This window comes from Gossypium raimondii, chromosome 5, assembly GCF_025698545.1.
Source record: "Gossypium raimondii isolate GPD5lz chromosome 5, ASM2569854v1, whole genome shotgun sequence".
NCBI classification, from domain to species: domain Eukaryota; kingdom Viridiplantae; phylum Streptophyta; class Magnoliopsida; order Malvales; family Malvaceae; genus Gossypium; species Gossypium raimondii.
The window spans coordinates 12649116-12674727 of record NC_068569.1 but is presented as its reverse complement, the minus strand read 5'-3'; the positions used below and the strand labels follow the sequence as shown (position 1 = coordinate 12674727).

The 25612-nt window shown below is 32.4% G+C and overlaps 4 protein-coding genes and 1 pseudogene across 4 annotated transcripts; 2 read left to right on the top strand and 3 right to left on the bottom strand.

Annotated features, from left to right (window-relative positions):
- The first annotated feature begins 904 nt into the window (after window positions 1-904).
- Window positions 905-4800, top strand: LOC105769239 (pyruvate decarboxylase 1). Its single transcript, XM_012589729.2, has 7 exons — window positions 905-1661; window positions 1802-1965; window positions 2533-3094; window positions 3587-3675; window positions 3777-3894; window positions 4047-4235; window positions 4399-4800. The coding sequence occupies exons 1-7, from the start codon at window positions 1185-1187 to the stop codon at window positions 4567-4569; spliced, it is 1770 nt and encodes a 589-aa protein (XP_012445183.1). The 5' UTR covers window positions 905-1184; the 3' UTR covers window positions 4570-4800.
- A 2507-nt stretch (window positions 4801-7307) lies between these two features.
- On the bottom strand, window positions 7308-9142 carry LOC105766801 (GDSL esterase/lipase At1g28590). The gene is made up of 5 exons (XM_052630232.1): window positions 8881-9142; window positions 8537-8764; window positions 8204-8352; window positions 7775-8045; window positions 7308-7690 (listed from the first exon to the last, which is right to left on the bottom strand). Exons 1-5 carry the CDS (start codon window positions 9140-9142, stop codon window positions 7464-7466), a joined length of 1137 nt encoding a protein of 378 aa, XP_052486192.1. The 3' UTR covers window positions 7308-7463.
- A 4397-nt stretch (window positions 9143-13539) lies between these two features.
- LOC105769240 (phospholipase A1-IIgamma) lies at window positions 13540-15189 on the bottom strand. Its single transcript, XM_012589730.2, has 2 exons — window positions 14546-15189; window positions 13540-14468 (listed from the first exon to the last, which is right to left on the bottom strand). The coding sequence occupies exons 1-2, from the start codon at window positions 15098-15100 to the stop codon at window positions 13827-13829; spliced, it is 1197 nt and encodes a 398-aa protein (XP_012445184.1). The 5' UTR covers window positions 15101-15189; the 3' UTR covers window positions 13540-13826.
- A 5929-nt stretch (window positions 15190-21118) lies between these two features.
- LOC105769241 (phospholipase A1-IIgamma-like) lies at window positions 21119-22689 on the bottom strand (annotated as a pseudogene).
- Window positions 22690-24576: 1887 nt separating this feature from the next.
- LOC105769360 (50S ribosomal protein L34, chloroplastic) lies at window positions 24577-25431 on the top strand. The gene is made up of 2 exons (XM_012589944.2): window positions 24577-24901; window positions 24987-25431. The coding sequence occupies exons 1-2, from the start codon at window positions 24682-24684 to the stop codon at window positions 25238-25240; spliced, it is 474 nt and encodes a 157-aa protein (XP_012445398.1). The 5' UTR covers window positions 24577-24681; the 3' UTR covers window positions 25241-25431.
- Window positions 25432-25612: the final 181 nt, after the last annotated feature.

The following is a 25612-nucleotide window of genomic DNA, read 5'->3' as shown; positions in this document are numbered from 1 at the left end:
TTTATATATTTTTATACTTAAATTTAGATAATTTTATTATTTAATTTGAATTTAGATAATGTAATTAGATTGTAATTTTATTTGTAATGCTTGGTAGTATAAATTATAATATTACTTATTATAAAATTATCAATGATACTCGAGAAAAATTATCTTAACAAGTAAAAAACATCAAATCAAATCATTATATAATACATTAGTACAAAAAAATGTTCAGTAATATGATTACTAATAAAATTAACAAAAAAATATGTATCCTATGTAATTTTACCTAATTACTCTAGCATTCCATTCTCTGTTCAACATTAAACATATAGTACTTATTATCATCGATTAATTATTGCCCAAGTATAAATAATTAATAATAAGTAATATGTAATTTTCATTATATTTATTATAAATAGTTTATTATATCTCGTCAATAAAATAACAGATAATCATGTTTAAAAAATAAATATATTTTAAAATCAAAATAGTATTATTGTTATTATATAGAACTTAAATCAAGTATGAGCATATTTGAGAAATTAAAAATAAATGGATTTAAATGTAATTACTCAAATTTTCACGAGATTAAGGAATATGAGTTAATAGCATTAATTTTCCAAACATACAATAAATAAATGATTATGAGGAGTTACACAAAAGTTTCCTATTTTAAGACCTAAGAGATGAAAGAAACAGTGGGCTATAAAAAGCAAAGTAACTGGTGCATGTTTAGGCAGGAGCAGACATTAGTTGGTTCAGAAAGTAGATTTTTCACCGGACTTTTCTTAAAATATGACGCATTCATTTTAACAAAAAGTTGAGAGAAAGATTTAAAAAATAAGTATTCACGTTACTTTGTAAAAAAGAAAAATTAAACCCAATAAGAGCCGAATGGAATAGAAAACCAGACTAACTTGCTCCTGTTTTTCATTCTCCACAAACAGCCATGCCCGTACTTATTCCACACATGCACAAATCCTAAATATTCCAAAACCAAAACCTGGTTTTCACTTGATTAATCAAAACCCACCCTAACCAGCCCATTGTTAATCAAACCCACTTCAAAACCTTTAAAAACCCACCACTTGTATTCCAGTTTCAATAGTTTCTAAACCATTCTCCCATTTCATAAACTTCCCAATTCTCCTTTCTATTTCCCTTTTCAAGTGTTGTTTTATTGCAAAAACTTTTACTGCATGGAAGCCGGTCATAAAATCGGTTCATCAGCTCATCCCACTTCCTTACATCCTCCGGTCCGCGGAGATGCCTCGAGTGGCACCCTGGGACGCCACCTGGCAAGGCGGCTCGTGGAGATCGGTGTCAAGGACGTCTTCTCAGTTCCTGGTGACTTCAACTTGACCCTCTTGGATCATCTAATAGCAGAACCTGAGCTGAACTTAGTCGGTTGCTGCAACGAGCTTAACGCCGGATATGCGGCTGATGGCTATGCACGCGCTAAGGGCGTGGGAGCCTGCGTCGTGACTTTCACTGTTGGAGGCCTGAGTGTGCTTAACGCTATTGCCGGTGCTTACAGTGAGAATTTGCCTGTGATTTGCATAGTTGGAGGGCCTAATTCCAATGATTACGGGACCAACCGGATCTTGCATCATACTATTGGCTTGCCAGATTTTAGTCAAGAATTAAGGTGTTTCCAGACGATCACCTGTGCCCAAGTAAGTTAAAAGGAAACCCTTTTTATGCATTCATAAGAAATATGACGTCTTTTTTTTTTTTGCAATTTTTTTTGCTGTAAGTAACTTGTAGAGTAAATGATAGATTGATGATGTAATTTGGTGGTGATCTGATATGACAGGCAGTGGTGAACAACCTGGATGATGCGCATGAGCTTCTTGATACTGCCATATCCACAGCTTTGAAGGAAAGCAAGCCCGTTTACATTAGTATCGGCTGTAATTTGCCTGGGATTCCTCATCCAACATTTGCTAGAGACCCAGTGCCCTTCTTTCTCGCTCCAAAGTAAAGTTTTTATCTGACTTCTTATTAGTGAAGATTAATCTTTCCTTGCATTGCTACTTGTACATTTCATATATAGAAGGTTGGTGAGAGTTGTGATTATCATGACCTGTTCTTTCATTTATTGCTGATAATGATATATGGTTAGCTTGGTAAATGGAGGCTATTTGAAGCTAACGAAGGAACCTGGCCTAAAGAAAAGAGAATTAGTTTATATAAAAGAAGTTTTTGGAATTTTTTTAAATTTGTAACAGAAGTGTTATGTTTTTTGCTGTAGTATTAGAAAGGAGCTAGTGCTAGCCATAACCCGAGGCAGAGGCATAATTTGTGTTAAAACTATCCCTGGCATAGCGTAGGAACTATTCTAGCTTTAGCTGAAGTTTGTATGACTTATAGGTAGAATATGATGCTACATGCATGTATCAAACTATGGGGAGAGCAAGGTAATACCCTTGATTGTTGAGTGATATTTTCATTCATTAGAATGGCGTGTTAAAAGGATATTTTTTTTAGACATGAATGGAACCAAGTTACATGCTTGTGTTGCTGATTCTCTACAATTATATGCAGGGTAAGCAATCAATTAGGATTAGAAGCAGCTGTGGAAGCTACTGCCAATTTTCTGAACAAAGCTGTGAAGCCTGTCCTTGTGGGTGGACCTAAATTAAGGGTTGCAAATGCAAAAGATGCCTTTGTGGAGCTTGCAGATGCCTGTGGGTATCCCATTGCTGTAATGCCTTCGGGCAAAGGATTGGTACCTGAACACCATCCTCACTTTATTGGAACGTACTGGGGTGCCGTTAGTACTAGCTTTTGTGGGGAAATAGTGGAATCTGCTGATGCCTATGTTTTTGCTGGCCCAATCTTCAATGATTATAGCTCTGTAGGCTACTCTTTGTTGATCAAGAAGGATAAAGCAATCATAGTACAACCAAATCGTGTGACGATAGGCAATGGTCCTTCTTTTGGCTGGGTTTTCATGGCCGACTTCTTAAGTGCATTGGCAAGGAAACTTAAGAAAAATACCACTGCCGTGGAGAACTATCAGCGAATCTTTGTCCCTCCAGGCATGCCTTTGAAGCATGGGAATGACGAGCCTCTGAGAGTCAATGTTCTTTTTAAGCACATTCAGGTAGGCACTCGGGTCATGACTTGAAATACTCCTCTATAATATTTTAGCTTATAATATAGATACTCCTCTAATGACAGCCTCTGAGAGTCAATGTTCTTTTTAAGCACATTCAGGTAGGCACTCGGGACATGACTTGAAATACTCCTCTATAATATTTTAGCTTATAATATAGATTTCTTGATGGAATGAGCTTATGACAACTATTGGCCATTTAGGTAGCCTTCAATGCCTTCATAGGGAATAATTAGTATGGTTAACAAACACACTGAAGTGTGTAAGACATGCAGTGTTGGCTCTTACTACTTTAATTTCTGTGTCTTGGAAACTGGGAAGAATTGGTTTTGTATATGCTGCAACATTCTTACCCTTTGTTCTTTGCTCTTATGATATCTGTAAGAGCAAAATGTGAATCGTTTAGACTTATCAATGCGTAACCAGATGTGGGCACTTCATTAGATTTTGTTTCATTCATTGGTTGACCTTGCTTAACAGGATATGCTAAGCAAAGACTCTGCGGTTATTGCTGAAACTGGAGACTCATGGTTCAATTGTCAGAAGCTCCATCTTCCGGAGAACTGCGGGTAAGCAAGATTATTTCAAATGGTACATTTCTTTGTGTTTTGAATTAGACTCGTGTATGTGTGTTTTGCAGTGTGTAAATGTTTATTTTTATTGCTTGCAGTTATGAATTCCAGATGCAGTATGGATCCATTGGTTGGTCAGTTGGTGCCACGCTTGGATATGCTCAGGCAGCTAAAGACAAACGTGTGATTGCTTGCATTGGCGATGGTAGTTTCCAGGTGAGCCACATAATTTTCATTTAGAACTTTTAATAACCCATTTAGAGGTAACCACAAGCAATATGAAGTAATTGATTTAGTTCTTTTCAAGTATATGATAAAATAAAAAATGTGGTAAGGAAATAATATTTTTGTTTTGATATATTATTCAGGTGACAGCTCAAGATATTTCCACAATGATCCGATGTGGACAAAAAAGCATCATATTTCTTATCAATAATGGAGGCTATACAATTGAAGTTGAGATTCATGATGGCCCTTACAATGTTATCAAGAACTGGAATTACACTGCCTTTGTTGATGCCATCCACAATGGTGAAGGCAAATGCTGGACAGCCAAGGTTAGTAAATATTAAAAGCCCGTGTAGCATAAACTAGTGTTGATCAGAAATTCCCATCTACATATGACAGTGTCATTTTTCAAATAATTAGATGCATCCACTGTTAACTCTGAGGAGTACCTCTTTGGTATGCATAGATTAATACTTTCATTGTTAAATCTAGGTGAGGACCGAGGATGAACTGATAGATGCAATTGCGGCAGCAACAGGAGAAAAGAAAGATTCACTGTGTTTCATTGAAGTTTTTGCACACAAAGATGACACCAGCAAAGAGTTGCTGGAATGGGGATCCAGAGTTTCCTCTGCAAACAGCCGGCCTCCAAATCCTCAGTAGAGCTGTTGATTCTGAAATGTTTAGGGAAAGACAAACTGGAAGCACCATAAGCTGGAAATAAGATAGATGGGGCAGAGTAACTTGGCTTGGATGAGATTTCTGTTAATCTTGTTACTGCATTAAACTTTGTAATCATAGCAACTTGATTAAATGTTGAGGCTTTTCTCTTTGATGTATAAGGTCCACTTACTAAACTATTTTGAGCAATGATTGCTAAATGATATGACCAAATGGTGAATAGTAGTGTTGTCTGTTAGAATCAGACCAAACGAGTCCTTGCAATGATTAAGAATAGAGTTGTTACCGAAAGGGTAAAATTGGTAAAGCTTGAATGCATTAATTATGTCAATTGTTTTGGAGGTCACTTGAAATTAACCAACTACTACTATTGTTTCAATGGGATAAATAAACTCCTGAGAAAACCATCTTTTCTACAATTTTTTCCTATGAACAGAAGAACGCAGTGAGGAATCGAATCCCCAAGTCGGTTAAGGATCTTTTGATTCAATGTTTTGATTTTGAGTTCTGGGGCCTTACTAGGAAAAGGTTGCTAGATGTTTGTGGGACAACCATTTGGATATTGTGGCTTATGGGAAACGACTCGATCTTTAACAACAAAGTATGGGATGGTTTCCTTCGTAAATTACGATCTTTGCATTGGGTTAATGCTTTGGGTGGTTCTGACTTAATTAAAGAAGTTGTTTGTTGGATTTCTCCTAGACTGATGAATGACGATTTGAGGGTGAGGATCCTGACGCGTAGAGTTGAATGGATGCCTCCAATTGCTGACTCGGCCCTGCTGGTTGCTGCGGGGTGCTGTGCCATCGGTGTATGTTCTCAGGCCCTCTTGGTGTTATGTCGTCGAATGATGCAGAGGTCCATGCCATTAAAATTGCCTTGGTCTTTGTAACATCTCAATGGCTGCATGAACAGGCGCTTATTGCCTTGATTGGTAATGTGTGTGTGTGTGTGTGTGTGTGTGTGTGTGTGTGTGTTTGTGAATATTTACAGGGAAGTTAATGGTTTCGCTGATTCATTAGCTAAATTAGATGTCTAGTAGGAACTGTCTTTTATGCTTGGCTTTTAATTGTTCTCGGTGATTGGCTGATTGCTAAGGTGATCTTGTTGTCTCTTTGTGCTGTTGCTTCTATGGACTGCTGCTATTACTAATAAAACCTGCTTATTGATGAAAAAAAAAAAAACCTTGCTTATTAGAAGTCTGAAAAAGGACTAGATAAACTGGCCGACATCCATTCAGTAGATTTGTTAATTCCTGGATGGTATTAAGGAGGCATTTACGGATTTTAAAAAAAAATGGATTTGACATTGTCAGAATGTGTTTGCGGCTGTGCTTGCCTTCTACGTCAAGATGAAATTCGGATTTTGGGGTTTTTTTACACAAATAATATAAAAAATTAAAAAAATATTAAAATAATACAAGCATTTTATTATGACCAAAATGGTACAAACAGTAGTGGAGGGATTACCACAGGTGGCACCAAAGGTGCCACTGTCGCAGGCGGCACCCCCCTTTGTTCATATTTTTCTTGTTTTCGGATTTTTTATAAAAATAGTTTTAAAAATAAAATACCGAAAAAATATGTTTATGAAAAAATAAAATACGAAAAGAAATAAAAAAACAAAAATAGTATATTTACTGAAAGTAATAAAATCCGAAAAAAGAAAAATACGAACAAATGGCCAAAATAAGGGTTTTTCACTAAATTTATATAAAAAAACACACTAAAATAATACATTTCAAACATTATGTACTAAAATAATATAAAATAATAAAATACAAAAATAGTATATTTTTTGAAAGTAATAAAATCCGAAAATAAGAAAAATACGAACAAATGGCCAAAATGAGGGTTTTTTACAAAATTTATATAAAAAAACACACTAAATTAATACATTTCAAACTTTATGTAATAAAATAATATAAAATAATAAAATATAAAAATAGTATATTTTTTGAAAGTAATAAAATTCGAAAATAAGAAAAATACGAACAAATGTGGGGTGCCGCCTCTGCCACTGGCACCATTGGTGCCGCCTGTGGCAGTCCCTCCACTACTGTTTGTACCATTTTGGTACATAATAAAATGCCTGTATTATTTTGATATTTTTTTGTATTATTTGTGTAAAAAACCCTCGGATTCTGATATCTACCTGTTAAAAGTTAGCTAAGATTACTTCAATGCTTCAATGTTTATATACCGGGTTTTCATTATATCAAATTTAGTTCTTAACATATACATCGATTATCAATTTGACCCTTATTCTTTTCCAATTAAATTTGACATTCAACATTTTTAAAAGAGTCTTTTTTAAAAGACCCAAAATAATATTTTTAAGAAAATGCTAATTAAAGTTAATTTTTAAACACGGTAGTCTACATGAGAATTCACGTGTACTCCATGTTAAATATTTTAAATTTTTATGAACTTTATTTTATTAAATTTTGATTTTGATTTTATAATTTTGAATTATTTATTAACATGACATATAAAATAAATGGTGTGTACATAGATCGCTATACTGAGTTGTCATGCCAACAACATTAATAATTAATATTTTAACAAAAATATAAATGTTGAGGACTAAATTTATCACGATGCACTATTTTTTTCATTCAAAAAAGTAGGCGATGTATGGAAAAGTACAAGACCTACTCGGTACATATTACTAACAGGAGAAATTAATTTATTCAATTACTTATCCCAGAGAAGAAGGAATTTACTTTATTTTCCAGCCTCGATGCTTTTCAATTTTCACAGCCAATGACATTTTTAGCAGGAATGCACACTTAAAGAACTTTAAATACAAGAAGAAAAGCATCATTTTGCTTTGATCTTAATTCCGTTATTCACTCGGAGTAGATTATAATATAATTATGAGGCACACGAGGGGAACTCAAACCGAGGAATGGTACATGAACCATCCAGAAGACCATTGGAGATCACCCTATGGGCTTCATCTGTGAAATGAGCACCGTCCCAGTTAACATAGGAGGAAGGGTCATCACAGGATTTCGTGCCTGGATCACCACAACTTAACGTCACGTTAACATTGTATGGACCTTCGCCTCCACAACATGCAGTCAGAGTGCTTTTAAATCCTGGCATACAAACCTATTAGTGAAAAATAACAACATATATGCTTTAACTTTATCAGGTTTTCGTGGTCAGAACAGAAAACGTACCAAACGATCTTGGAGAAAGATAAAGTGGCATTGAAGCCTGGTAATAATCTGCGTAGATAATATTGATACGAGGATGAAGCCTTCGCATACTTTCTAGTTCCTTTTTAAGATATTCATTATAGTAGTGGGCGAAGTCGTTTAGCCATATCAAACAACCATAGCGATCATAAGCCTGCTTATTAGAAGTCCGAAAACGCGTTAGAAGAACCGGCAGACATCCAAGTGGTATAGTTCCAGGAACCACAAATGTCATCGCCCCCAACTCGATTAACTCCTACACGTTGTATTGAAGCAACCGTCCATTAATATTAAAGATATATGCAATACAGTTGATTTACTCTTTGAAAATTTTGTGTGAAAAGCTTGGTGTCACTATCCATGTTGATTGTGCTAACTAAAAACTTTAGCAAAAGAGGACAGGAATGTTACCTCAATTGCTGCAGAAATGGCTTTGATAACCTCAGGGACTAATCCTCCTATCACTTCACTCGAAATTCCTTGAATGAATGCAAGGTTGAACTCATTTCCTCCAATCTCTCCCATAAGAATCAACGAGTTATTAAGGAATTCATTGCAAGCTGTGAATCATCACCATGAACGTAAAATAATTGGTATCAACTATTTTTCAATAGAAAATCCGTCGCCGAATGACTAAGCAATTATGACAGTTTATAAATTCTTGGCCTGTCTGCCCCATATAATTGAAAGCGATGGTACATTTTTGGTTATTAGGTAAGAACAACAGCATCTGCAGATACTTGCCTGAAGATGAGGAGCAAAGAGATGGCAATAATGTTTTCAATAAACCCAATTGCACTCCCAAAGAAACGTTTGTGAGTTCATTAATGATTCCTTTTCGTGCCAAATATGCATTATCAAGCGCTGTTGCTCCCACCACAGCAAAATTTACACCCTTTTGAAACTTTCGGCAATTACTGCAATTAGCATCTCGAAAATATGGTGGCACCAATGGAAGTCCAAGTTTCTGAGCTACAAATCCACGACAAACAAACAAACACTCAAAAAGATCATTATCCATCAAGCATATCTAAAATCATGTTTCCAAAATCTAAAGTTACTAGATTGGAGTTTCAAAGATGCAGTACCAAAAAAATCAACGATTAAACGACCATCACAACATCGGCCTGTTGGTCGATTGAAGTAAGTCCCCCCAAATGGTGGAAAGGCAGGTGTAGGTTTATTTTGTTGTAAAAGTATGACCCAGTTCCCTGTATCAGCCAAGGAATCTCCAAAGCTGATAATTGATCTGTAGCATCTCTTTGCACTCGAACTTGAAAAGAAAGTTAGGATCAAAAGGATGCCAAACAATTGTTGTTTTGATAAACAGAGAGAATACAATGAAGCCATTTTGGATATGCAAAATACCAGGAGAGGAGACGTAATAAAATAAAATCTACCTATTACAAATAACATAATTTTTGGTAAGATGTGATAAAAACGGCCGCCTAGTTAATTTTTTAAAAGCTACCAAATTAGAAAAGCTACCAAATGAGTTGGTTGTAGGTATATGGATTTCGATACTAGGAGTAGTTTGTCTTTTTTACTAAAAGGATGTGTATGTTAGATAAAAAAAAAAGTAAATTAATTTTTTCTTGTACATCATTATGAGATATGCATAGCATGTTATATAACTGTCTAGTTCTTCTTTTTAGGGGTGAGCATTTGATCAAATCGAGTAAAAAAATTTTGAGTTAATCGAATTGGCGAATCTTATTTTATTATCCTAACTCGATTTGAATTTTTTTCGAATAGAGTTGAGTAAAATGAAATTCAAATCGAGTCGAATTGAGTGAAATTGTTCGAGTTCATTTAAAATATTAAACATGTTAAAGTATATAAATTTGAAGCCATATATATTTGAAAACTTTTTCAAAACAAAATCATAAAAATTGCTTTAGTATGATAATTTAATCATTAATAAACTTATTTAGATCCCAAAATTATTATTTTAGAAAATTTTTGAAATTTTAAATTTCTTTATATATATTTTTTAGATTTTTTAAATATATATAATTTCTTAAAATAAAAATTTGGAATTTTTATAAATATTTTGAATTTTTTTTGTAATTTTTGTTTAGAGGAACTAATTTGTTCATTTTCAAAACTGATAGGGACTAAAAGGGTATTTACATCAATCTGTTATTCGAATTGTAAAGTGCAACTAGACTCGAACTCGAAACTCGAATAACTCAAATAAATTGAATAACTCAATTCGACTAACTCGAAATTCAAATTTTTTTGGATTTTTTATAATCGAATCAAGTGTTGTTCACCTCTAATTCTATTAGCCATGTTAGTTTTTTAACAAAAAAAATGCTAATTTACTTTTTGATCTAACGTAAAAAATTAAATTATTTATTTTTGAATAAAGAATTAATCTGGCTTTTAATATAAACTTTGACCATTGTGTGCAATTTATTTATTTTTATATTACATTAATTTAGAAATTATTTTTCAATGTAATATATAATAGAATTGCTTTCAATTGTAATTTAGTGGAAGGATCCACCTATTTATATTCGTCATTTGTAATGTTTTAGATGAAATAATATTTTGGATGCACTCTCTTTTTCACTTGTCATCTTCACTAGTGAGGCACCTTTTAAATTAAAATCATGGAAACATTCATATATCGCAAACTAAAATTGCAACAAGTTGACATCTTCATTCATTAATATCTAATCCATTATAATATACAATATTCTACATTTTATTTATAAATAATTACATTAAATTTAAAAATAAAATTAACGGTTTTAAGAAATTATACAAAAATTTATCAATTTTTAAATAAAACTAAAACATACATTTATGTTTTATTTTTTATACACTATTAACAAAATTAAATATGTAAATATATTTAAAATCATTCTAATACTGTTTAAAAATTAAGTTAATATCACATGTGTTTTAATATATTATGGTTTAATTACTTTATTTTAATTTTAATTATCTATTTTTAATTTATTAAATTTAAAAATAGTGTAAATTAATTTAATATATTTTAATTATTAAATAAAATTAATATATGTATGTGGTGGTGGAGCTAAAGCAACTAAAAGATTTCTTATGTGGATGTCAACAACTACTTCATGTAATTAATTGTTTTGTTAATTACTTTTAATGAAAACTTTAATTTTGGTAAGTTCCTAACGTAATTTTAAGAAAGCAATAAATCTTAATAACCCGCTAAAATTATATACAAAATTTTGTATCCCCATGGTAAGTTGGTAACTTTCTAATGTAATTTTAATAATTTTATGTTTTGGTATAATTTTGAATTTTGATTTTAGAGTAAATTAATTTTTCACTTAAACCATACAACTTTATTTCTTAACAACAAAGTCAAATAAATTGACTTCTTTAAACTTTACTTTCACTTAATTAGTACTACTGATCATTTATTTAGAGATATATTCTTACTCCTTCAAGGGACACATCATCACACACTCTTACACCCACTAAATACATTAATTCATGACAAAACAATTCCAACCTAGTGTGTTTTTCTCTAGTTGCATTATATAGGATTTCACCAAGTCATTTTTAAGAGAGAACATATTCTTATACACAAAGTTTAGGTTTTAAGCTTAAGATAATTAACAATCTCTACAACTTAAGCTTTTATAAACCGATAGATAGCATGAAATAATTGAATAACACATAACTATCGTGTCTAGACAACAACTCTTGATAGAAGTTAGACGATAAGGCATAGTAACCAACAACCTGTGACATACACTTCAATTGACTACAACTAGTCCCACAAATCTTTGAGAGCAACAACTTCAAAAGTAACTAACAACCTAAGATGCAAAGTAAGAGGTATGAGCTCACATATTAACTATACTCTATTAAAAAATTCTCCAAAGCTTGCTATCATCCACTATTTAATTTAAGTATTGCATAAATTACGACCCTTCCATAGTTTACTCTTTATCTTATAAATTCTTAATCATCCTCATCTCATCTCTGATTAAGTGTAATCGAAAGAAATTTATTTATAAATTATATAATTCTTTTAGTGTAAATAACATAAAGTATGCCAACTTATTTATATTTTAAAATTTTATAAGCGAAAAGAACACTCCTAAATATCAAATAAAAATATAAAACTAATATACACTAGAGTGAACTCTCCCTTACGCTAGGAGATTTTAACTTTTAATTTAATTAATTACGTATAAATTAATATTATTAATATATATTTTGCTAATTATAAAATTTAAAGTTAAGATAATAGTTTAAGATTGGCACGAATATTCTTAAAAAAAAGATTGCACTAAAATTAAACAGGTATACATCATCATTTATAAATATAATAACAACAAAAAAATTCAATTTCATAATTTCACTTAAGTTGGGATCGAAATTTGTATTTTAACTCTTTTAAAATTTAAAATTTAATAATGAAATTACAATTTTTATATCTTTCAAAGAGTGATAATTCAAATTTTACCCTCCAAAATATTTATGCTTCCTTCTTGCTAAAAAGAAATAAGAAGAAAAAACCTACCATACGGTGCTTTGAAAAAAGAAACTATCACTAACGTTATTTCATTTCTTTGATCCAATTTAATGCTGGCCCACTATATTTCATTTAAGTTAGGCCAACTACTATGCCAATGGACCAAATTAGGCTTTCTTTGCCTTGCATCGACCCTTCACTCCACTCTAAAAAGAAAATAAAACTGATTGATTATATCAAAAATTATTTCGATAATCAAAAAGTAAGTTTGGTAATTACTTTAAATATGAAAATAATTAATAATAATTATAATAAACTAATGTTTCATTATAATAATAGTAATAATCATCTTTTCGTGGTTGTGACTTGTGATATAACTTTCTTTCTTTTTTTATATTCTTCATATCTATTTTATAGTTTATGTTTGAGATTCGTGATTATCGCTCCCAACAATGTTGTTCCTATCATATTTACATCCCATATCAAATCATACCTCATAAGATAACATACCATTAAACTAATAAATAATGTTTAGAAAAACATATATTTTAGCTTACCAACAAAAGTCGAGTATAAAGTTAAGACATGTTTTATTTTTATGAAAAAATGATATTGTTGAGAGAAACAATCACATATGTCGAAAGAATTAATCTTTATAGATCGTAAAATCGATATGGATCATAGTTGAAAAAAAATAAAATGAAAGTTTAGAAGGAAACCCTGTGTATGAAGAAATCAAGAAACCAGAAACCATATTTCTTTGAATGTACATATATGGAAGAAAGTATTAGGATTGTGCCACCTTCACAGGGAAGTAGTTTTCGAATAGGATAAATATCATTGAAGCAATCGAGGAGGGCCAATAAGATGCGGACTGCTGTGTTAAGAAACATCTCTTCACATCTTGTTAAATTGAGCTTTACCAATTCTTCTATGTTTATATGATTGTGCTGTAACCTCAGCTTTCATATTATGTTGCAAAAAAGTTTCAACTTTAGTTGTATATCAATTTCACTGCTGATTTAGGATAAATAAAAAGCAATTCCTTAATAAAAACAAAGAAAGGTTTCTTAATAAAATGATGAAAACACTAATTAAGATCCGTTTCCTTTTTCGGGTTCTTATAAGAACAAGAAGCTTAGTTGTCCTATTATTAAACATTGAAAAAAAAAGTGATCTATGTTTGTCCAAAGAAATGGATAAATAAAATGGCAACACTGGATTATGTCCAATCCCACAAGGCAAGACTGAGCATATACCATCCATGGTCAAAAGGAAAAAATATCAATTACCCATCTGGGAAATCTAGGCAATTATTTGTCTTAATCAATTGGAAAAAAGGAGATTAAAAAGAAAAAGAATGAGAAAAACCCTACCCGACTCTACATAATACCATTTTTTGTATTTGGTTGATACACTCCAATGAGTATAATTTCACAAGAAATATACACATAAACTGCAATAAATTCTTATCCTTAATAACTATACTTGTACAAGTAATTAAAAGTAACCCGTAAGTTGGAACATAAAGCCTTCATCATATGAAGCTTATCTAAAAATAGATTATGTTAGAGTTGGAGGATGATCTGGTTCATGATCATCCAATATCCAGGAACCATCGTCTTGCTGAACCATTCCTTTGTTCTTCTCCATCCACCATTTAGTTGGAACTTTATGTTCGTCTTTCAGTGCATCCAGGTATTTGTTTACAAGTGAGATATCTCGATTAACCTCTAATTTGAACTCTCCTTTGTCCCCATGTGTACCTGCAACTCCATGCAGGTAAATCTCCAACTGATGAGCAATCATCAGATTCTTATTCAAATCTACGTGGCTTTTCAAGTATGGAGATTTTCGGGCATCGATCACTAATTCCATCCCAACATGGGTATAATTTAGTAAAGGTAATGGTAACGGCAGTGAAGGGACGATGTCTAACTCATTTTCGATGCGCAAGACACGAAGGTTTTTCAGTCCTGAGAAGACTTTCTTGAAGCCTGAGTCCCCAATGCGAGGGCTGGCAAATACAATGGCAGTGACCAAGCAAGCCTTGTCTGGTCTGCTTGTCGGCTTGTTATATCCATTGGTAACAATGTCAACTGCATTCAGAGTGGCCACTGCGCTACCTAAGCTATGGCCTGTCAAAGTTATGCTGATTTCTTCGTCTTTGTAAAAATCCATCAGTCTCCTAACCTCACTTAGAACCTGAAATAAAATAACTTGGTAATTATTAGCATTCGATATGGACAATACATTAAGTACGTAAAATAAATTAAACTTGCCTGATCTCTGGCGCTGGTTTGATTGTAAATGGATTTGGGGTCTTGAGCAGTGTATATAGAATGCCAACCATGGTGCACCCTTGGATTTTCATCGTCTCCAAGAATATCAGCGGCTGAGACTAAATCTGCTTGAAGATCGTTAATCATTTCATAGGTTCGCTTGGTTCCTCTCCAAGTGATCAAAATGTCCCTCCTTCCCAAGACTGCCTTTCCTTGGTCGGTGGTCACTGCCACATAGCCGATCCAATTGGATTCCCCAGGGCAAAACCAATCAAGGATTTGGATTTCTGACCTTGCATAAAGGAATTTGGTTATTTTGTACTCGTATGGATTGCCTATCTCCAACCCCACTTTGCGGAACAAGTTCTCCATTGAGTATCGGCTCAATCCAACCCATCTCGATACCTTTTCGCCAATAAAGCCATCTATAACAGCTTGAGTTCGTTCACCATAATGAATAATTAACTTGCGGAGATCATTATCAAGGGGTTCCAATAAACCCTCCCACTTCTTCTCCCCACTTAGTTCTCTCCATCTTTCTGCTATGCTACCCATCAAAAACAATTTTTTTCCCCTTTTGTCTGCCAAAACAATCAAAAACAATTTTTTTCCCCTTTTGTCTGCCAAAACAATCTAAAAGGTTGAGCTCTTAATTATTTCTTATTACAGCCTATTTATATAGTGACCTGGTTCTCAATATCATGCGCTTCGTGTCACTTTCGAATTTTTGGTGCTTAAGTTTTCAACTTTCAAGACTAGTAGTTTCTATTATCTTTTGTCAACATGGAAACGATGGTTGAGCACTACATGTTAGACATGGTCAAATAATAATAAAACTCTTTTGCCCCATGCCACACACTTCCCATTATTATACTTGTTCCTATTTCGTGAAAGCAAAATTTTGCATAATATAATTGGTTAGCATTGATCATCTTGCATAAACAAAACTCATAGTTTCAAGTAAAACAATCGGATATAATCCTCCTATTCCTCTATTTTTAGAAAAAAAATATTAATCACGAATAGCTGAGTATATCTCATTGCAATATTACTTCGTAAAATACTATGCACACGACTGATTAAAAACAGAGAAGTCGTGAATTCCTCTTGAAAAAGAAATGTATAGGCATCAGGCAGACAGGTTAACTTGTTTCTTAAGTTTGATCGATTATAAATTTATTAGTTTCTTTTAAATACAAAATCTGTAATTTCTTTGAGATGTTTTTAAGTAATTAATTCTGAATTGAAAAAAGAAAAAGACGTTTAACAAAGATCTCCTCCAAGGTGAAATGATCGGCCTCACACATATTAAACAGATCAATTGAATTTAGAATGAAAACATCTAATTATGATTTTATCTCATACACGTTATGTTGCTTCCTTTTTGTTGAGTGTGGATGTTAGAGTGAAGCATGTCTTTACTCAATCTCCTCACCCTGAAAATGAAATGAATGGATATTGTGGGTTTGATGAACAAACCTTTCTTCATATTTTGCTTTCTGCTTTAATCATACGTAATTAATAATAAGGTGGGCATTGCTTCCTTTATTTCTGGTATATATCAGGCCGGTGCTTCTACACGTTTATTATATATTCTGGCTAAGTGGCGATAGAGACAAAGTGGGCCCCTTCCCTTCGTCTCCTTACTCTTTTTTAAGATTCTCAAATTTGTATTATATATAGAATCAATTGTATATGGCAATTATATCCTTATCTTATTTCTCAAATGTCACATTTTTTTATCTAAAATAAACGTGTAAAGGATAACGAAAAGCAAAATAAAATCGTGTATCTTCATTTTCCATATTTGAACAATTATTTCATTTCCATTAATGAAATTCTTTTAGTAATATAAAATAACTTAAAATATGAGATACATCCTTCTTTTCTCGCAAATTTTGAATTCAATTCTTATACTTCTATTTTTAAGAATGTAATTTTATTTTTTTAGAATTTAAAACCAAATCCAATAGTTAACAATATTAAGCGCGTAAAATTAGTTTTATTTTAATAATAATAATAATAATAATAAAGAGAACAGAAAATAAAAGATGAATGAGGCTATGGAATAGAAAGAAACAAGGAAACCCGAGCAACATTCAGAATGCGATACAAGATTTATTAAAATTGGTATATATGTAACACACATTTATACGTACAATTGTTTATGAATTGAATTATTAGTAATCCATAATGATGAAGGGCGATCTCTGATTGCGGTCAAGCAATTTGAGAGCACATTGTATGTTGATCCATGATTACGATTTACGAATGATCAACAAACTTCCAGTGTCCATTGTCCATTTGAACCATATATTTTCGATTCTCATTTCTTTACCATTGACCAGGAATTTTGTAATCTTCTTTCAGCAATCTAAATGCTTGTTTACTAGTGCAATATCATGATCTTAATCCAGATAAAACCCATCTTCCTGGACGCCTGTAACTCCATGCAAGTAAATGTAATAGGTCAATTTAGCCCGGACCCAACAAAAACAAACCAAAAATAAAATAATAAAATCTGTTACTATCCAATTGCAAAATTAGAAGCCCCAAAAAAAAAAATCCTAATGACCCAAGCCTAATAACCTAAACAAAGTTTTCAATAAAAAAACCCTAAAATCCTCAGCGCTGTTGCTCTCCACATGAATAGGCACGCCACTCGAGGCCTGACGTGCCTTTGCCGCCGTTTCACCAAAATGGCAAGGGCAGGCTTTTTGCCCCGTCGTTGACTCTCCAAGGATACCTACAAAATGATGAAAAAAGACAAAAACAAGGACAACAAAAACGAAAGCAGAAACAATAGAAACAATAGCAAAAAAATAATAAACAATGTAATCTATGGTTATAAAAGCCATAACCATATTGTAGTTTTTTTTACACACGAAAAAAATACGAAAAAGCAATCCAAAAGATAGAAATCAGATTCTAATCCTTAAGGTCAATTTTTTTCTTTTATTTATTTTTAATTCGAAAGCAAAAATAACAACAAATATATATATATATATATATATATATATATAAAGGGACTTTTTTACTTGCCGCTTGGTCTTCCCACCACCAACGTTAACTTTTCCGGTCCGAAGGCTGTCGGATGCCTGGGGATTCGGCCGAGGTCACGGCGGAGGATGCTAAGAACCGAAAGGTTTTCTCCCTTTTTGGGAGTTTTGGGCTTCGGTTTGAGATTTTTCGATTATGAATCGGGTTCTATGCGAAAAAGGGGTTAAAATAGGTTTTTAGGTGATTTTTCGGCCACCATAGACAGTGGTCACCGTCGTCGGCGACCAGCAGCAACGACCCAGCGAGAAAAAACAGAGAAAATGTTTTTTTTTAAAGTATGTGTAAAATGATTTTTTTGTTAAACGACGTCGTTTCAGAGGAGTCCAGAAGGTCCCAAAACGATGTCGTTTAGGGGCCAAAACTTAAATCTGACCCGATCCTTTGACAGGATCCACGTGTTTTTGAAAAATGACCTAATTGTGCCTTTGGTTCTTCCACTTTTGCGGTCTGTTTCAATCTAGTCCTATTTTATTTTATTTATTTTTTGATTTCGCCACCTAATTTTATTTTATTTTTATTTTGGTCCTTAGACCATTTTAAAAGAGGGACACTTGAAACGACGTCGTTTCAGCCAACCCGATGACCCAACCTGATCCGTTCTAGGATCCGTGTACTTTTTAGGGGGTCTATTTATGTCTTTAATCCTTTTGCTTTTTTAGTTATCTTAAATTAGTCCTAATTTCTCTATATTTTCTCTTTTTAAAATTTTCCATTCAATTTTGTCCCACTTTCATTTAAGTCCTCAGTTTGCTGATCTCCTGCAGAAAGGATGCGTGTCCTGAGTTGGGATAATTTCCTTTTAAGTCCCTATATATTTCATCCTATTTTAATCCAATCCGTTTGTGCCTTTTTCTAATTTATGATTTCTATAGATAATTTTGTTATGTTTCCAATTTAATCTGTATTATTCAATTTATTCTGACTTCTCCTTTTGATTTCATTTAAACTTCTATTTCATCCTTTATATTTCAACCTTTCTATAAAAAAATTTATTTATTATTTAGTTATCTTTATCTTTTTTACACTTAAAAGAAAAGATTATCCATACTCTTTTATTTGTGCATTGTTATTGTGGTTGTTTTTTATTTTTATTTTTATTTTTGTACTTATTACTTTATTATTTTTGATGTTTTCATGTCACGTTTATTTATCTCTTTTAAATTATGCATTTTCATTTTATCTTATTTGTTTTAGTATCAGTATGATCTGATTATTAATATTATTATGATTACGTTAGTATTATTATAGTATTCCTCTATTTATTTATTCTAACATTCTACCCACATAGTTATTATATATTATTCCATTTGTCACTATACTACATATTAGGTTTAGATATATTTATTCATTGATGTATTGTATCCAAATAAGATAAATACAAATCGTTTTAAATATTACATTTGTTATTATTCAAAAGAGGGGGAAATTTTTAAAAATAAGGCAATGTTCCATATTTAGATATTCGAGAAGTCATGCCTTAACTTATAGGGTTCGACTTTCTCGTTGAACCTAAATGACCGAATATCCTTTTAAAATTAAAATACATGAGATTTAATTAAATAGTAAAATAAAAAAAAACAAGCTTATTTTCGAGGGTTCGAGTTGTCGTGTCCTAACTTACGGGATGTGACCTTTTGTTACCTTGAGATAAAAGGCCCCTTTTCCGTACATTTTGATTAAAAATAATATTATGCTAAGTGGGATTGTGTTTTAAACTCTTTTCAAAATTTCAATTTTTCAACACTAAATACATGAAGTAATTATTAGGTACCAATTTTGGGCATAACAAGGGTGCTAATCTTTTCTCGTGCGTAACCGACTCCCGAATTTATTTTCTAGATTTTGTAGACCAAAAAATATTATTTTAGCAAATTACATCTCTTATTAAAACGATCAAATTTTGAAATAACTCGATCACACCTCCCGAAAGTGATTGATGATGACTTCATTTTCATTTTTTAAAATAAAACGTCGAACTCAAAAGAAAAATAGTTTCGACCGTAATTATCCAAACTATGAGCAACGAAAAGTTCACCCAAGTTCTCCATAAGCTCATCCATAAATCCTAGGATGGTGGCGCCAATTTCCAGCTCTTCTTCTTCTTCCGTGTAGTTTCTACGCTTATATCCTTTCGTGGCGGCAAAAATTTCCAGTTCTTCTTCAACCTGGATGTTTTCATCTAAATATTCTGCAGGCAAATGCTTAGGAGGGATGGACGTGGAATCTGTGTCGCCAACACTACTGATCATAATAAAATTCTGCTTCAAGTAGTTTGACTTACTGGTGTTGATTCTTATCTATCTATGATCTATAATATATATAAAAACATGACTTTTGAAACTTTTGAACTTGGGAGAATATCTTTTATTTTTTTTGTCGTATTACTAAACTAATATTTAAAAATAATTATAATATTTAATTTAGAATTATTAGTTAAAAATTTAAAGTAAAATAGAAATTGTGATGATTATACAATTAAAAAATAATTATAAATAAATATAATTTGTGATAATTATAATTGAATTTACAATTATTAATTAAAATAATTATGTTAATTTTAAAATAAAGTTATTACTTAAATAAAAGCCTATAGAAAATAGGAAAAAATTAAGATAATTATAATTATAACTAAAATATTTGACGTAAAAAGGAGTGCAATTTTATTAATGTAAAATAGAGTAATTACTTGAACAAAATTCTAAGCATCTTAATTATTATTTAATTAATTTAGAGTTATATACCAATTAAAATTTTAAGTTTAGCACTATAAACAACATTATGTAATTAGACATATTTGATCAATTAACATCTAAGAAAAATTATCGATAAAAAATGAGAAGTTGTTAGCATTAATAAATTATATATATATATATATAACAATGGTTCTTTGAAGAGACAATATTGAATTGTATTCAAATTACAATAGCACAAAAAAATTAAAGATTATTTTTATTATTGACGAAGATAATATAATATCTTTTTCTACTTGTATTTTATGTTGTTTATACAATGTGAAGTAAACACTCTTAAAACTGTTCTTTTATGTCTCCATTATTTGTTTGGTACATGTGGAAAACATTTTGTAGATTTATTTTGAAGAGAAAGTTAAATTTTAATAATTATTTTTAATCATCATTACTAATACAATTGAAATAATATGTAATGCATATGAGGTTAGGAACTAGTATTAACATAAAAACTTATTCAGTTATTTAAATAAACTATATGAATTAATTTTCTTAGTCCACTACCATATAGATTTTTACCCAATACCGTAAATGGAACCATATAGCAATTTATTTATCTATACAATATTTAAAATCATTAATTGAATTAGTGGTAGAAGTCAAATGGATGTTAGCTCTGTTGGAAAATTATTTTTAAAAGTAAATTATACTATTATATTAAAATCGATAAAAGGCTTGAATTTAAGATTATTTTTTAAAAATGTCATTTTTTAATATAGTAATGATTTGAATTTAAATTATTTTTAAAGTAAATAAAATTCGGATTAGTGTTTTTATTTTAAAATCTTGAACAAAACATAAAGATTGTTTATCAAACCATGGAGAGATGTTCAAGTATTATCCTCGTCTTGACTCTGATGATCCATTAATTTCCAAGAGCCATCCTCCTGCTGGACCATACCTTTGTTTTTCTCAATCCTCCATGACACTGGCACCAAATATTCATCCTTTAATCCATTGACGGATTTGTTTACGAGGGCTATATCACGACTAATCACCAACTTAAATCCTCCATTACACCCTTGCGTTCCTGCCACCCCATGTAAATAGGCTTCCAAATCATGCCAATTTAACCAGTTCCCAGAGCTCCTCAAGTACTTTGATTTACGGGTGTCGATATCCAATTCTTCCCCCACATCCGTGTACCCTACCATAGGATATTTGGGAACAGCATCTATAACATTTCGGACGCGTAACGCTCGAAGGTCACTGTATCCTGTGAATTTCTTCTTGAAGTTTGAGTCACCAACTCGAGGACTAGCGAATAAAAAGGCTGTAACAGGAGAGGCCTCTCCCGACGGATTATTGGCCTTGTTATATCCATTGGCAATTATGTCAATGGCATTCAAAGTTGCAAGAGCTGCACCTAAGCTGTGGCCGGTTACTGTGATGCTGGTTTCCTCGTTCTTGAATTGCTCCACTAGCCTCATAACCTCGTTGAGAACCTAAAATATCAATAGCCAAGAACAGAGACGAACCTTAGTATTTTCCATTGAAACAAGATATCGATGCTAGTGGAGCATTGTTATGGCATCGGTAGCGTTCACCTGGTCTCTGGCACTGGTTTTGTTATAAGGCGAACGTGGGTCTTCCGAGATGTAGATGGAGTACCAGCCCTCATGCACCTTGGCATCACTTGGATCACCAAAAAATCTTCTCTGGCGAAACCAATTTAAATTCAACATCATCGATCCATTCCAGGGTCTCCACTGTCCCTCTCCAAGCAATTGCAATATCCCTCCTTCCTAAAACATCTTTGCCTTCATCTGTGGCCACGGCAACATACCCGATCCAGTTTGATTCTTTGCTCCATGCTTCCCTCGACATTGGCTTCACTAAAAACGCTTCCGGAACTCGGATTTGAGATGTGGCGTAAAAGAATTTGGTCACTTGGTACTTGTAAGGATTGCCTTTCTCCAAACCGACGTTATAGAAGAAATCTTTCTTGCCATACAAACTGCTTCCAGCGTACTTGGAAGCCTTCTCGGTGTTGAAGGCGTCATAGGTAGCCTGAGCCATTTCTCCATAGTGAGTAAGGTAACGCCGAAGATCAATGTCCAAAGGGTCCAAAAGCTCTCCCCAATTGTTCTGCCCGCTCAACTGCTTCCATCTTTTTGCTATGCTGCTACTAGCCATCACTTTCTTTTTCTCACCGAACCACTTCTTAAGAATGTTGAGTATATATACTGCTTAATGAATATTTTCGTAAGTAATGATGCTAGCAACAAGACAAGTAGATTGAAATACAAGGAAATAAATCTGTTACGAGTAAGCAAGCTTTCTAAAAAGTAGACAGCTAGGCTAGCATTAGAAAAAACGACACTCTTAACTACCCATTGTCACTCACAACAGTATAAAAACAGTTATGGAAAAGGCGGAGACATCCAAAGAAGAAACATTGAGAAACATGCATAGCTAAGCAAGCTTCCAAGAAGACAAGAGAGTTTTATTAATCTTGCAAAAACCATATGACATGTACCGAAAGGCAAATATTTCCTACAAGCTTTGTTTTGTTTCTGTTATCATGTACGCCTTAAAATAGAATGACTTTGTTTTGAAGTCATGAAAGGAGAGAGTAAGACAACAATAGGATGGTTGCACCATGAAGAAGATATATAACTTCTGATTAGATACTTTAACCAAGTCTCCCAATTCGGGCTAACTCTCTATTTGGAGCCAAAGTTCAACAAGATTTGCACCCCAACTTAATTATTCTGGATAAAGGGTCTCTCCCCTCGCTGGCTCTCCCTTTTTTTCTTTTTAATTGAGAAAGACTAAATTCATTTAATAAAAACACTTAATTATAACCTTAAAACAATTCAAAGTTAGGTTAAAACCGAATAGTTCATTGAATAATTAAATTAAAATAATTTGACTAATAAGCCGGTAATTGGAGTTAATTTAATTAAATATTTTAAAATTTCAATTATTAATTAATTTAATTCCAACGTGAAATTAACTGTTTAATCAAAATTATTAATAACAAATAATAAGAATCTTATGTATATAAAAGTTCACTCACCCAAAAGCTTAAATCCAAATTGTATATGTCAGTGGGTGAAAGAAAAATATATTAAAATTTGGATAAACTACATTAATAGTTACTCAATTATTATTAAGTTTTTTTTTTGTCACCCAACTAGGAAAAGTTATAAAATGATTGCTCAAATATTCGACATTTTCTTTTTCGGTTACTTTGTTAAATGGCTAATAGGAAGATGACGTGTCACTTTTAAAAATAGCATAATAACAACTTTTTTTAAAAATAGCGAATAACAACTTTAACACTTAAACATTCATATACTATGTCAATTTGGTCTTAAATTTTTTTAAAAATTAGCTCCTAATTTTACAAAAATTAGTTTATTGTCATTGAGAGAGATCAAGTTCTCAACCTTCAAAGTATAAGAAAATCAATGTATTTGGGATTATCTAATTTAATAAAAAATTTGTTTTTATTTCTAATTTACTCATCCTGTATTAAATTATATTTTCACGTAAGAATAGGATAAATTAGGTCATGTGTAAACATTAAGAGCTATTTTTTAAAGAAAATTTAAAATTATATTGACACAATGTATATAAATGTTTGAGGGTTAAGGTTGTTATTATGCCATAAAAGCGACAGATCATCTTTTCATTAACCATTTAACGACAAGTGACAAAAAAGTTAATAATTAGATGACGAAAAAATTTACTAATAGTTAAGTGACTACAACAATAATTTACCCTAAAAGTTCAAATAAAACGTAAGGTATGTAATAAATAACAAAACTAAAACTCAAAATCTTAACACCGAAGTAATCGAAATGAGTTGGACTTTATTAACTATTATCGCAGAAAATTCAGTTCAGTTAATTAATGATTAAGCAATTTAAAATTTTTGATTTGTTCTATTAATAATATTGGGTTGAATTACCATTTCAACACCACTACTTAAGATCAGTAGAAATAAAAACTGTTATCAAATTCCGGGCTGTGACGGGTTTACTTTAAAAAGTTCCGATTCCAAATTCCAGTGGCAGATAGGAAACCTAAGTAATTATGAAATGGGCTAATGACATAACCCATAGGCTCTAGGGAAACTGAAAACTTTTCTACGACGACGAGGTTTGGGCTCACTGAAGAAAACTTTCACGGTTTCTAAGATCAATATCCTGCAGTCTAGTTAAGTTAACCCCAGATTGGGCTCCCAAGAAGTTGAATTCAAACCCATCCCATCAGCACATTCCATCTCTAGTTCTCTACCCCTGTAGGTGTAGCTTGACCACTGAGAGAGTAGTAGATAAGAACGTAAGTGAGAGACAACAGATAGGTGTGGCACACACAATGGCTTCGATGCCAGTACTAACATCATCTCAATGGCTTACTACTCAATCCATAAGAACCCAAATCCCTTCAGCTTCTCTCAATCTTTTGACAGGTTCAAGAAGAAGAATTTCCATCTCTTCCAATGCAGCGATCAATCCCAAAGCTTGCTCTTCCCTGCTTCACTGCTCCTTTCTCTCTTCTTCCTCATCTTCTCTCTCTTTACATTCTTCATTTTCAGGTAAAAGAATTTCCCGTTTTATATGTTCACTGTGTTTCTTCAATGGGTGTTAATGTTTTTCGTTTAATTTCAATTTTGGACGTAGGGTTATCATTGGGGATGGATTTTAGTTCAAATAATGGGGTTAGGAATGAGAAAAGGCGAGGCCTGGTGGTTAGGGCTGGGAAGGCTGCACTTTGTCAAACAAAGAGGAATAGGTCCCGGAAATCTTTGGCTCGAACTCATGGGTTCCGTCGAAGAATGAGAACCACTAGTGGAAGAGCTGTATTGAAACGTCGCCGTGCTAAGGGTCGGAAGGTCCTTTGCACCAAATCTAATCCAAACAGTGGGAAGCGCTAAACTATTTCTTTTGTTTCAGTTTGCAGAATTCTGTTAATCTGATCCTTTCTTCTATGATGTCTAAAGGATAATTTAGGCAAAACTTAATCAATCCAGCTTTTGTTGGTTCAATTCGGCATTATTTGTTTAAGTGTTCTTGTATTTGATGAACCTCTTTGCAAAGTTATATGCTTTGGGCTGTTTTTCTTGCATGTTCTTTTCCTAGTCGTAGACCTAAAATCTAATTTTTGAATGGTTTATTAGCTCATTTTGCTGACTGCCTTTTGAATGGCAAGTTTATTAGCAGAAAGCCAGAAACGAGGGACATACCTAAGGCAAAACTATTAGTGAAAGGGGGGAAAAAGATGCCAATTACTAATAAATTTGTGCAAA

What these genes read in the sequence shown, in the direction of transcription:
- LOC105769239 (XM_012589729.2), top strand. Translation starts at nt 1,185, where the DNA reads ATGGAAGCCGGTCATAAAATCGGTTCATCAGCTCATCCCACTTCCTTA. An exon ending in TTCTTTTTAAGCACATTCAG is followed by an intron (nt 3,095 to 3,586) that starts GTAGGCACTCGG and finishes CTTGCTTAACAG; the next exon opens with GATATGCTAAGCAAAGACTC. An exon ending in TTGGCGATGGTAGTTTCCAG is followed by an intron (nt 3,895 to 4,046) that starts GTGAGCCACATA and finishes TATATTATTCAG; the next exon opens with GTGACAGCTCAAGATATTTC.
- LOC105766801 (XM_052630232.1), bottom strand. Translation starts at nt 9,142, where the DNA reads ATGGCTTCATTGTATTCTCTCTGTTTATCAAAACAACAATTGTTTGGC. An exon ending in TCTTTGCTCCTCATCTTCAG is followed by an intron (nt 8,353 to 8,536) that starts GCAAGTATCTGC and finishes GATGATTCACAG; the next exon opens with CTTGCAATGAATTCCTTAAT. An exon ending in TCTTTCTCCAAGATCGTTTG is followed by an intron (nt 7,691 to 7,774) that starts GTACGTTTTCTG and finishes TTTGTATGCCAG; the next exon opens with GATTTAAAAGCACTCTGACT.
- LOC105769240 (XM_012589730.2), bottom strand. Translation starts at nt 15,100, where the DNA reads ATGGGTAGCATAGCAGAAAGATGGAGAGAACTAAGTGGGGAGAAGAAG. An exon ending in AAACCAGCGCCAGAGATCAG is followed by an intron (nt 14,469 to 14,545) that starts GCAAGTTTAATT and finishes ATTTTATTTCAG; the next exon opens with GTTCTAAGTGAGGTTAGGAG.
- LOC105769360 (XM_012589944.2), top strand. Translation starts at nt 24,682, where the DNA reads ATGGCTTCGATGCCAGTACTAACATCATCTCAATGGCTTACTACTCAA. An exon ending in TTTACATTCTTCATTTTCAG is followed by an intron (nt 24,902 to 24,986) that starts GTAAAAGAATTT and finishes TTTTGGACGTAG; the next exon opens with GGTTATCATTGGGGATGGAT.